This window comes from Mus caroli, unplaced genomic scaffold (genome assembly GCF_900094665.2).
Source record: "Mus caroli unplaced genomic scaffold, CAROLI_EIJ_v1.1 scaffold_11791_1, whole genome shotgun sequence".
Classification (NCBI taxonomy): domain Eukaryota; kingdom Metazoa; phylum Chordata; class Mammalia; order Rodentia; family Muridae; genus Mus; species Mus caroli.
Window position 1 is genome coordinate 35,278 of NW_018390862.1, and position 12,998 is coordinate 48,275.

At 36.5% G+C, this 12,998-nt stretch overlaps 1 protein-coding gene across 2 annotated transcripts; it reads left to right on the forward strand.

Moving 5' to 3' along the window:
* Positions 1 to 1,298: 1,298 nt before the first annotated feature.
* LOC110288873 (vomeronasal type-2 receptor 116-like) lies at positions 1,299 to 12,212 on the forward strand. Of its 2 annotated transcripts, none has more exons than XM_021155113.1 (6): positions 1,299 to 1,501; positions 5,890 to 6,169; positions 6,716 to 7,522; positions 8,535 to 8,759; positions 10,037 to 10,160; positions 11,305 to 12,212. In XM_021155113.1, exons 1-6 carry the CDS (start codon positions 1,299 to 1,301, stop codon positions 12,210 to 12,212), a joined length of 2,547 nt encoding a protein of 848 aa, XP_021010772.1. The 2 variants fall into 2 exon arrangements, with proteins under 2 accessions (XP_021010772.1, XP_021010773.1); XM_021155114.1 differs by having other exon boundaries at positions 11,308 to 12,212.
* Positions 12,213 to 12,998: the final 786 nt, after the last annotated feature.

Consider the following 12,998-nt stretch of genomic DNA (forward strand, 5'->3'; position numbering starts at 1 on the left):
ACCCAATCCATAGGTCTGCAAAACTACTGAAAATTACTTAAACTGACAACGTCATAATTCAACCAAAGTATGAAACAAATTCTTATTCATAGTAACTAAGAGAGTACAATAAACTCCATACCAAGATTTTATTATAAGCTAGTGACATAACAACCATTCAAACAATGGAGTTAAAGACTCCAGTTAATTCAGTGTGGATAGTATGGGCAAAAATATAAGGTAGTTCAAAAAATACAAATCAAATCCAATACTCCATCTGTGTCACTCACTGTAATCTAACAAAGTTACAAAAATTAGCAAAACAGACATACATCTGTGTTCTTACAATGTAATCCAAGACAGAACTATTTCAAAACAAATACCAACTAGACATGAATGAAAAATCATAAGGTATATACTAACATTAGCAATAAAATGCTCTCTCCTAAATGACACCTAAATTCTTTCATTTCTTTGAGTAAGATGTATGAAATTGTTCTCAATTATATTAGTGAAGTGTAAACAAACATCAACTAAAGAAATGTTTCATCAAATGGCACTGAGTGCAAGGGAGTGAATATCAGACAAGAGATCAACATAGGAACTCATTGAATGTTGGCTCAGGTACTAATATTGGAAAGGATGGGTGTTGAATCTCTATAATTCCAGGAATTTTTTGATTTAGACTAATGACATGATGACAGATGACAAGAATCAGAGGAAGGTTAACAAGATATTGTAAACATGACAAGCATAAAATAGTATATGAACAACAGATAGAATGATCAACTCCTGGGACAATCCTGCATGTCAAACTTCCCTTCCTTACACTAGACAATGGAAGGCATGATGTCCCATGATTCAACTCAAAGTCTGAATAATATGGAACATTTATGACCTTCTCAACTCTTGTCTTACTATGGAAGTTCTGATGAAATCCATTGTGGTTATACATATGGCTGTTGACACATGGTCTGGTCCAAGCTCTCCAGGGTATTGCCCCTGGGAAGAATTATGTCATGGATATGAATGAAATCATGGCACCTGAGGATGGGAAAAATGATCTTCAAGACATGTTTTCAGAAAAGTTTTGATCAAAAGTTTTCAGATCTCAGATGTAGAGCCTGAGGCCAAAATTTTACCGATATATCCAGGGAGCATGACATAAAATGAATAGAAAGGAACTGTTGAATATAACTAAGTGCATTTCCAGAGAGAAGTAGCCTTAAAAGAGACATACAGGTGTATGTGTGTGAATGTGATGTTTGTCTGCAGAAGAAACGGATTTCTCAATTGCTCCATCTTAGATCCTAACAGACATGAAGAAGCTGCGTACTTTCACTATTTCCTTTTGTCTCCTGAAGTTTTCTCTCATCTTGTGCCATTTAACTGAGCCTATTTGTTTTTGGAGGATAAAGAATAATGAAGAAAATGATGGAGCTTTGAGAAGTGACTGTAATTTTTTCCTTTGGACTTTAGAGGAAATTACAGAAACCGTTTTTTATAATATTGTTGATTTTAGGTAAGTCATTAACTTTAGTTCCTATTTCAATGTTATATATTAGAAATATTTAGCTGTGTACAGCAACTGTGAGGGTCTGTCCTATTGTTATTCATGTAACTTTATGAACCACTGAAAATTAATTATAACATCAATCACTATTTCAATACTTTCAAATGTGTCACAGTTAGTTTAGCTTTACTACATTGGATTCCAATTCACAATGCCCTACAATGAGAGAGACTGGATTCTATCTGTTCAGTCTTTGTGGATATCCTATGTTGAAAGATGTTTCTTCATCTGCCTTGAATTCACAATTCACACCTTTGTCAAAAGCTATACATAAAGAACTGCATCACTTCCTGTATTCTATTGCCTGCCAACGATTCCAGTATGAACATGCATCTAAATGCTGTCATGAAAAGGGTATCTAATTTTGGCCTCCAAACCAGTTGGGAATAAATTCATTCACTACAATATTTGTGTATGTGTGGGTCTACTATACCTGATTATATGTGTACTATTATATATATATATATATATATATATATATATATATATACACACACACATATGTGTATACTAGGGATATACATATACTTTGCTGTTTTAAATAGTTTTTAAATGAGCCCCGCCCATCCTGCCATTTTGGAGTTGACACTGAATGTAGAAAAAGACTGCCAGGCTTCATATTCTCTTACCAGAATAACCTTTTTGTCCAATCGTACAAATGACCAGTCACATGTTAGGCTTATTATGGTCAATATTTCTATTATTATTTCTATTATATTATTTATTATTATTTCTATTATTTCTATTTCTATTATTAGGCTTAGGTGGTCATATTTCTATTAATTATTGAATAAGTATTGAAATAACATGGGAGAAAATCTAGGAGAACAAATGGACTTCCTGTGGATGAGAAGCTGTTCTCAAGGTGGCTACTTAGTTCTGAGATCCCAAGTGAGAGATGTTTTCATTGGTGGCGGCAGATCATGAGGGAAGGAGTGTTGAAACCACTCACCTTTGAATTAATCAATGTGCCTGTGACCTCCTTTTTTCATGAACCAAAGTTTCCTGTGCTTTTCTGTCTCTCACTCTCATCCCATCTCTTATTCAGTTTTCATGCCTTTGGGATTTAAAGAATATATTTTCCAATTGTTAGGCACAGTAAACTGTGTATACTTGGATAGTGATGGTGGCTTCACATTATTATACTTCTGTGTCAGATCAGTAGGAATTTCATTTCTGATGTATTCTGTATTATCCCACACCTCTTTGAAAAATAGTGAAAATTCTAATTGGTGACCTTTTTATAAGCCATTATAAAGTTTAAAATTACAAATATGTGAACTGTTTTAATACATGTTTCAGATTTAGAAAGAAAAACTTAGCTCCAAACTGTCAATTGAAAATGCAAATGAGCATGTTTAGTGGTGTTTTTTGTTTTGTTTTGTTTTGTTTTTGGGGGGTTTTTTTGTTTGTTTGGTTGGTTGTTTGTTTTTGTTTGTTTGTTTGTTTTTGTTTTTTGTTTTGGTTTTTTGAGACAGGGTTTCTCTGTATAGCCCTGGCTGTCCTGGAGCTCACTTTGTAGACCAGGCTTGCCTCGAAATCAGAAATCTGCCTACCTCTATCTCCCGAGTACTGGGATTAAAGGTGTGCACCACCACACCTGGCCTATGTTTAGAGTTTTTACTCCTAATGAGAGGTAGCTGCTAATAGTAACAGATAAAGTGCCAACTGTGGTGGGGCAGATGAGCACATTTCATATGGAGGGAAGATCTTGTACTCAGACATCACTTAAAGGATCTCAAAGAATTAAGAAGACTGAAATGTTAAGAGAAATTTGATACCTTTTTTATGAAATTTACATAGTAACAACACACTAAAAGGTAAATATTAAATTGATGTGTAAAAAGCCCAAAGGATAATATTCTGGTTATATGGTATATTGTATCATTTTGTATATTTTGAAATGGATAAATAAATTTAAACAAAATACATCTTATGTATGAATATATAATGGTGCAGCTTTTAATACTTCATTAAAGAGACCTTGTTTTAAATCCTATCTTTTATAGTCTAGTTTCTAGGATAAGAATTACATAAACTATTGTACCAACTTAGCAGTACCTTCAGAGACCTGTCTCCATGGGTTGGCTCATGCCACATGTTGTTGTTTAGAATGACTCAAACCCTGAGTTACCAATTTTAAACTATCTATTACCAATGTTAAAACTTTTAATCATACCCATAACTTATAAGACAATACTCTATAACCAAGACATGCAGAACATATTTATATTTTTAGACCACTCAGAAAAAAAGTACATCTTATATGTTTAGACCAGAAAAAAAATCTTAACTTTTTTAGCTATAATTTCAAGAAAGGATCACCTTGTCACCTGCTGAAACTAATGAACACAATCACAATGATTTTTCTAGGAAAAACAGCCAACAGCTCCCTTACCATAGAAGCTGAAGAGCTTCTACCCCTTTCAGAGCAGCCAGCGCAGGCAATCAGCCCATAGCAGGGCTTCTTTAGCTGTGCCTGACTCCCAACTACAGGTGCGGGGTAACTTATCAGTTTTTGTTGTGCAAATTGAGACTGCTTTTTTAAACAATTCAAAACTAAATCAAGGGGTAGACAGCCAGCAGATAAACCATTTTTTCCTTTCAACATGAAACACAGAGAAACAAGCAAGCAAAAAAAAAATGCAAACACAGACATAAACTGACAGACATGGACATATTGGCATATCAAGGACAAAATAGAGAGGGAAGACAACTAAATGTGCCACCAAAGGGATATCCTACCTAAGAGAACCAGAACCAGAACTCAGGATTTCTCCAGTAAGACCCAGAGAGGAAGCAGGATGTCTCCTGACTTCCTCCTGGCCCCAGGAGAGCTATGAAATAGCTTATATTCATTTTCCTTCTCTTTTGCTAAAGTGTCAAGGACAGGAGGGACAACTGCTTTTCTGAAACCCATTCTCTCTCTCCTGTTTAAGGTCTAAATCTTCCTCTCCTTCTAGCAATTCTGCTAGAAAAGGGAGAGGAGGTACAGTGGCAGCTACCTATGGTTGCTCCCCAGTGCCCTGCTTTTTTAACCTCGCCAATTGCTCTCAGTTTGTCAAATTAACTCTTTCATTAAGTTCCACCAGCTGTTCTTGATTAAAGGCCAATGCTTGTGAATTTCCCTGTCCGTATTGTTATCAATGGCATCTTTTATAAGCATACAGAGGCAAAAGGTAATGGGATTTGCCTGGGTGGTCCTTAGGACTTCTCCAATTTCTTCCCAGGTATCCTTATCTAAATTCTCTTCTTCTGGGAACTATGGACAGCATGAGACCACCTGTACTAAAATTTTTTCCAATATCTATTTTTTAAACCTCGCCCCTCTTGCTTGAAGCAGCTTTTTCAGGCTGCAAATAAACCCTTTCTTTGTACTGCCCTGTCCCATTTCATGGCTACTATCCTAGGTGAGTCACCTTTGGATAAGTACCATCCCAGCCCAATTGTTCCCTGAAGTATAGTTCTTAATAGCCCATCGATCAGCGCATATAATTACTTACCTGTATTTGACATTGTCTTTTACTTTCAATTTATTCCGTGGATGCTCCAAACAGAAGCAGCTTTTCTCAGCAAGTCCTCCATTTTCAGGAGGAGTGCCAGTTTGGGTGCCACCTGTACCCAGCGGCTTAAAGTCGAACAGGGCTCACCAGAAAAGGAGGGCTGGAAATGAAAAGAGTTGGCAGGGAGAGAAGCAAAGAGAAAAGACAGTGTTCTGATCAAGGCTCAAAGTTTATTTCTGCAGCTTCAACTTATAAGCACTTCAACAAACAAACCTCTTCTTGAGAAAGTTCCTCTACAGACGAAACATAGATAAGAGTTCCTCTTGGCTGAACACACTGCCTGCCCTCAAGGCCTTGCCTACACACACTGCTCTCATGGTTTTGGCTATACACACTAATCTCTGACCTTGGCAATACACACTTCTCACACGGTAGCACTCTGGCTCTCCACAGCATAAAATGCATTTACATAATAAAAAATTTAAGGAGAATGTATTATGTGCATCATATGTGGTTTAAGTAATGCTTTTTTATGTACCTGTGGAATTACAACTCCAAGATTACTTTAGAGTAGTCCCATCAATAGGACTGAAATCTAGTTCAAGGTTAGCATTCAGAGATAATATAATGTTTATCAATTTTCACAAACATCATATCATAGAGCCTATGTATATTAATTCTTAAATTTTATTAAGCTCTAAAGATCTCTCAATCATGAGGCTTATTTCAATACATTTAGACAGAAATGTAACATCTCTTATATTACAAACTTCACTGCAATTGAAATTTTATATTTCAAACATCTCCCTTAATCATCATTATGCCTTGTTTTAGAATACCTGCAAGAAGATATGAGTTTTTTCTGGTATTGTTTTTTGCTACTGATGAAATCAACAAGAATCCTGATCTTTTACCCAACATGTCTTTGATAGTCTCGCTTTTTGTTGGTCAGTGTGAAGATGAATGGGGAGTTCTGGATAAAAATTATTCACAAAAATATATTGAAGTGAAATTTATTAATTATGACTGTACATCACCAGCCTGTTACATAGACCTTATAGGACCATCATGGAAAACATCATTAAAACTGTCAGTTCAGTCTAGGTCACCAAAGGTAAGAATTTGTGACAATGGATGAGTTAAAAAAAAAACAAAAACTTTTTAAAAAAGATTTATGTATTTAACTTAATGTGTGTGAGTACATTGTCCCTTCAGAAAGTCTAGAAGAGTGCATCAGATCCCATTACAGACGGTTGTGAGCCACAGTGTAGTTCCTGGGAATTGAACTCAGGACCTCTGGAAAAGCAATCAGTGCTCTGAAACCCTGAGCCATCTCTCCATCCAAAGTGAACAACGTTTAAAAACATTTACAAGTGCCGCATTTATGAGTGCACTGTTACACACACACACACACACACACACACACACATGAATACACACACATATTACATAACTGTTCAATATATATATTCTTGGACATTCAGACTTGTCAGGAATACTCCAGACTCTAATAGGAATGATACATGATATTTATGGTATAAGCTTAATATCTTTAATAGGAGTTCTGAAAGGTGAATAACATTACCTGTGTATAAGTCCAAATATCCCAACAATCATATTCCTCATGTGGATGACTCATCCTCTCTTCTACATCCTTTAGGTTTTCTTTGGACCATTTAATCCTAACCTGAGTGACCATGACCAGTTTCCCTATGTCCATCAGGTAGCCACCAAGGACACACACTTGTCCCATGCCATGGTCGCCTTGATGCTTCATTTTAGATGGACTTGGATAGGACTAGTCATCTCAGATGATGACCAAGGTATTCAGTTTCTATCAGACTTGAGAGAAGAAATGCAAAGACATGGAATCTGTTTAGCTTTTGTTAATATGATCCCAGAAAACGTGCAGTTATACACGACAAGGGCTAAGATATATGACATACAAATTATGGAATCAACAGCAAAGGTTGTTATCATTTATGGTGAAATGAACTCTACCCTAGAAGTCAGCTTTAGAAGGTGGGAAGATTTAGGCGCAAGGATAATCTGGATCACAACCTCACAATGGGATGTTATCACAAATACAAATGATTTTAGTCTTGATTTCTTTCACGGAACTGTTACTTTTGAACACCACCACAGTGAGATTGCTAAATTTAAGAATTTTATGCAAACAATAAATACTGACGAATACCCAGTAAACCTTTCTCAGTCTATACAGGAGTGGAATTACTTTAATTGTTCAACCTCAATGAACAGCTATAGCAAAATGGATCATCTTACATTCAACACCACATTGGAATGGACAGCACTGCACAATTTTGACATGGCCCTAAGTGAGGAAGGCTACAATTTGTATAATGCTGTGTATGCTGTAGCCCACACCTACCATGAACTCATTCTTCAACAAATGGAATCTCAGCAAATGGCAGTACCCAAAGGAATGTTCACTGACTGTCAGCAGGTAAAGTTTCTTACATATCATTATGCTTAGATATATCAATGGAATCTTTAAATGGACCCAAAGAAATAACTCCACATTTGTTAGAGATTATCTCTCAGTGGAAAGATTTCTACACTGCAAAACTCCCTAATGAATCTTTTACATGAATAAATATCATGCACAAGGATAACATTTGATAGGAGACAATACACTTTTTATGATATCAGTGAGTTTTGTGAAACGTGTCTCAACATTTCATCAAATTTTAAAATGGGTTCAAAGAGTTTTATCATAAAATCTTAAAGTGATAACTAGACTAGAACATTTTTCTAAGAATAATTTCTCAAGAATTGGTACATGGACTGGGCAGTGGTGGCACATGCCTTTAATCCTAGCACTTGGGAAGCAGAAGAAGGCAAATTTCTGAGTTCAAGGCCAGTATGGTTTACATAGAGAGTTACAGGGCTATACGTCAAAACCGTGTCTCAGAAAAAAAAAAAAAAAAAAAAAAAAAGAGAGAGAGAGAGAGAGAGAGAATTCGTACATTGGCTGTGATTAATAGTTATTCATTTAAATTAACAATGATTAAGATTGTTGCACATTTCATTAAATTTATGTTCATCATATATATATATATATATATATATATATATATATATATATATATGCAGTATGTACATGAAAGACCCACAACCACTCTTTATTTTCACAACTTACAGACATTCAGACTTCCCTTCCTTTGCACATACATGGCCTCATTTTTTAAAACTAATTTTAACAAACATGCACACGCACACACAATATGTTTCTTGTTATCTGGTAATCACTTTTCTAGCACATTTCACCATGGAACATTGATATGTTTATTTATTTTTAATTATCCATGAGGCATATTGTGTTTTACTACACAGGATTACTTTAATACATCTGGGTTTTTTTTCTGAAATTCATTTAAAAATTACGGAAAATACTCAATTTGTCATTCCCTTTACTGATGTGCATGTGTAAACATCTAATGATGCATCTTAATTAGGTGTCTTCCATGCTGAAATCCAGGATATTTACTAACCCTGTTGGAGAACTGGTGAACATGAAGCATAGGGAAAATCAGTGTGCAGATTATGACATTTTCATCATTTGGAATTTTCCACAAGGCCTTGGATTAAAAGTGAAAATAGGAAGCTATTTACATTGTTATCCACAGAGCCAGCAACTTCATATATTTGAAGATTTGGAGTGGGCCACAGGAGGAACATCAGTGGGTATACCACAATTTTCATTTTTTTTCAGAATATCTAAATTTTAAATTATGAGGCACTGAAGTAATAGCTCTATGGTTAAGAACAATTTCTACTCTTGCAAAAGACCATTCTCAGTTATAAGCACCAAAATTTGATAACTCTCAACTTCATGTAAATCTGGTTATAGGGATCAAAGACCTCTGGAATCCAAGTTGAATAGCACCCACATGCCTATTCACCAACAGTACAGATATATACTGTTTTTATCTATGTTTTTATCATATATATCTATGAGGCATATATATGTAACTATATATAAAAGATGGAATTTTCTGATTTGTTGTGAACCTATTTACAGCCTAATTAAGTATAGCATGTATTTATTAACAGAAATCTTTCTCCAGATTCAAGGTTATCTTTTTTGTTCTTTTTTTTTTTCTGATTATTTTCAAGACAGGGTTTCTCTGTATATCCCTGGCTGTCCTGGAACTCACTCTGTAGACCAGGCTGAACTTGAACTCAGATATCTGCCTGCCTCTACCTCCCAAGTGCTGGGATTAAAGGCATGTGCCACCACCGCCTGGTTTAATCTTATCTTTTTTTTTAATTTTTATATTTTTATTGCCTATTTTACTTACTTACATTTCAAATGTTACCCTTCTCCCCAGTTTAAACTCTTCTGTAGAGGGTTGCCTTATCTGGCATCAATGGGAGGGAAGTCCCTTGGACCTGTGGAGACTTGATGCCCCGGCATAGAGGAATGCTAGGGTACTGAAATGGGAGTGGACATGTGATTGGGGTAGCTCCCTCATAGAAGCAGGGGAATATGGGGATGGAATAGGGGGTTCCAGGATTTCTTTTAAACTTAGGAAAACTTCATTAATTTTATAAGAGCCTTATATAACATATTTTGTGCATATTCATTAAACTCTTTCTTGATTTATCCCATGTTTTCTCTCCATACAACTCAGTGTTCTTTTATTTTAACTTACAAATCATGAGAGAAACTGGTGCCACATAAATATTCTTTTTGGATTAATTGGTTTAGAAAGAAAAACTTTTAAAGTGCTACAACTTCAATGTTACATATAAAATATTACATAAAACAGTAAATATTGTATAACATTCAGTACATTGCAGGGTAATACAAAAATTAATGTGCAAGAAATTGTTAAGTAATCCTAGTTATCATATCTGTTAAGGTCCCATATATCAATCTATGGGTCATTATCCATATGATGTATACATGAACTACACACACAAACAATTATATAATATTTATGTATTGCCTCAGGTTCCCTCCTCCATGTGTAGTGTGACATGTACTTCTGGATTCAGGAAAATTCATCAGAATGAAACAGCAGACTGCTGCTTTGATTGTGATCAGTGCCCAGAAAATGAGGTTTCCAATGAAACAGGTACATGCTTGCATGGAGAAGAAAAATTGCCATTCTACTGCCTTCTCTTACCATACTAGATATAAGATATGATATGGCCTAGATGGAAACTAGACACCTAAAATTTTGGTGTTTCAGAACTTAATCAGTTAAATACTTCTTTTGTACACAGCAAATAACTTGCAATATTTTCTACAAACCACATTTCTTTCATATTAAGGTAGTTACTGATTTTATATTATACAGAAAAAGTTTAGGGGAAGATACATGTGTAACTATTTTTAAACAAAATTTTATGCAAAATCTATGCATATATTTATTCTTCTTTGTTTCTTTGTACAAAGAAACTGGACTACATGATCAGTCCACAATCTTTCCCTCCATAACCCAGATTAGTCCCTGACAAAGAACCGATGCTCAACATAACAGTTGTTTAGTGAAATATATTATAAGAGCTTAGATGGCTTAAAAGATGAAGCACTTCCTGTCAAAGAATTAGAACAAGAGTGAAGATTTCAAGACTGCAACAAGATATGGGAGAGTGTTTATCATCTATCACAGCCTAGCTAAGGAAAGGGGGATAAATGTGAATATCCATAAACTTCATACCATACAGTTTGGAATGTGCAGTTGGGAAGAAAGAGATCTTCCCACAATGAGAAGGACATGCATATGTCTATGAGGCATATAGCATCAAGAATAAAAATATTCCTTTATGCAAATATTTGCATGATAAATTGTATGTTTTGATGTGCATGTATGCATACAGACAAAGGACACAACTCTCAAAGAAAACAAAGTACATAATGTTTCTCATCAACTGGCATCAAAATTATGTCTCCACACTACACTTGTCAATGAGTAGTGAACTTATGGTTTGAGGAATTAAATAATCTGAGATTATATATATTTATATTCACCATTTTTTCATTATTTTGTTTAATAAATAACTTTTACTGTTCCATTCCCTATGATGGTGTTTTGTTCCATCACAAAGCATAGGTTAATAGAGAAAAATCTGAAGTTACTTGTCCCTACAGCAAAAAGTAATCCAATAGATGTTCAACACCAACATATTTGTGGATATATCCGCTTAAAAACACAAATACACAATAACTAACTACATAATGAGGATATCTTATAAGGGTTTATTGTTCTTTGTCAGCAGATATGGAAAAGTGTGTGAGGTGTTCAGATGACAAGTATGCCAACTTACAGAAAACTCACTGCCTCCAAAGAACTGTGTCATTCCTGGCGTATGAAGATCCATTGGGGATGGCTCTAGGATGTATGGCCCTGTTATTCTCTGCCCTCACAGTTCTAGTACTAATCACTTTTGTGAAGTACAAGGATACTCCCATTGTGAAGGCCAATAACTGCATTCTCAGCTACATCCTGCTCATCTCTCTAGTCTTCTGTTTTCTCTGCTCATTGCTCTTCATTGGACATCCCAACCAGGCCACCTGCATCCTTCAGCAGACGACATTTGGAGTATTTTTCACAGTGGCTATTTCTACAGTGTTGGCTAAAACAATAACTGTGCTCATGGCTTTCAAGCTCACTACTCCAGGGAGAAGAATGAGAGGGATGCTGGCATCAGGGGCACCTAACTTGGTCATTCCCATTTGTACCCTAATCCAACTTGTTCTCTGTGGAATCTGGTTGGTAACATCTCCTCCTTTTATTGACAGAGATACACAATCTGAATATGGAAAGACCATCATTATTTGCAACAAAGGCTCAGTCATTGCCTTCCACTTTGTTCTGGGATACTTGGGTGCCTTGGCTTTGGTCAGCTTCACTGTGGCTTTCTTAGCTAGGAACCTTCCTGACAGATTCAATGAAGCCAAATTCCTAACCTTCAGCATGCTTGTGTTCTGCAGTGTCTGGATCACCTACCTCCCTGTCTATCACAGCACCAGGAGAACAGTCATGGTGGTTGTGGAGGTTTTCTCCATCTTGGCTTCTAGTGCAGGCTTGCTAGGGTGCATCTTTCTCCCAAAATGTTGTGTTATCTTAGTTAGACTAGATTCAAATTTTCTGCAGAAGTACAAACATAAATTGCCTTCTTGAGTTACAGAGACAACGTGTGAAGCAAAGACTGAAGGCATGACCACCCAGAGACTACCCTACCTGGGAATCCATCCCATAAACAACCACCAAACACAGACAAGATTTTGGATGCCAACAAGAGCTTTCTGACAGCCTGATATAGCTGTCTCCAGAGAGGTTCTTCCAGTGTCTGACAAATACAGAAGTGGATTCTCACAGCCATCCATTTGACAGAGCATAGGGTCCCCAATGAAGGAGCTGGAGAAGTACCCAAGGAGCTGAAGGGGGTTGCGACCCCATAGTAGGAACAACAATATGAACCCCAGAGCTCCCTGGGACTAAACCACCAACCAACGAAAGCACATGGTGGGACTCATAACTCTAGCTGCATATGTAGCAGAGGATGGCCTAGTTGGTCATCAATAGGAGGAGAGGCCCTTGGTCCTGTGAAGGCTCTATGCCCCAATGTGGGGGAATGGGAGGAACAGGAAGTAGGATTGGGAGGGTTGGTAAGCCGGTGTGGGGGAGAGGATAGGGGGGTTTCAGAAGGAAAACTAGGAAAGGGGATAACATTTGAATGTAAATAAAGAAAATATCAAATTTAAAAAAGTAGCCTTCTGGTCCTTCCCAGCACTGGGGCAACTTGGGCGCAGAGTCTGTGGACACCCCCAAGGTCCCCACAGGACTCTGCCCAGGATCTTAGGACCTCTGGTGAGTGGAAGAAAACTTCTGCCAGAAGAAGTTCTTCTGCCACAAGAAGCCTATAGAACTCAAAATAGACTGGACCAGAAAAGAAATTCCTCCCGA

Coding starts and splice junctions, on each gene's coding strand:
- LOC110288873 (XM_021155113.1), top strand. CDS start 1,299: ATGAAGAAGCTGCGTACTTTCACTATTTCCTTTTGTCTCCTGAAGTTT. Junction 6,170..6,715: donor TTCAGTCTAGGTCACCAAAG/GTAAGAATTTGT, acceptor TACATCCTTTAG/GTTTTCTTTGGACCATTTAA. Junction 10,161..11,304: donor TGAGGTTTCCAATGAAACAG/GTACATGCTTGC, acceptor GTTCTTTGTCAG/CAGATATGGAAAAGTGTGTG.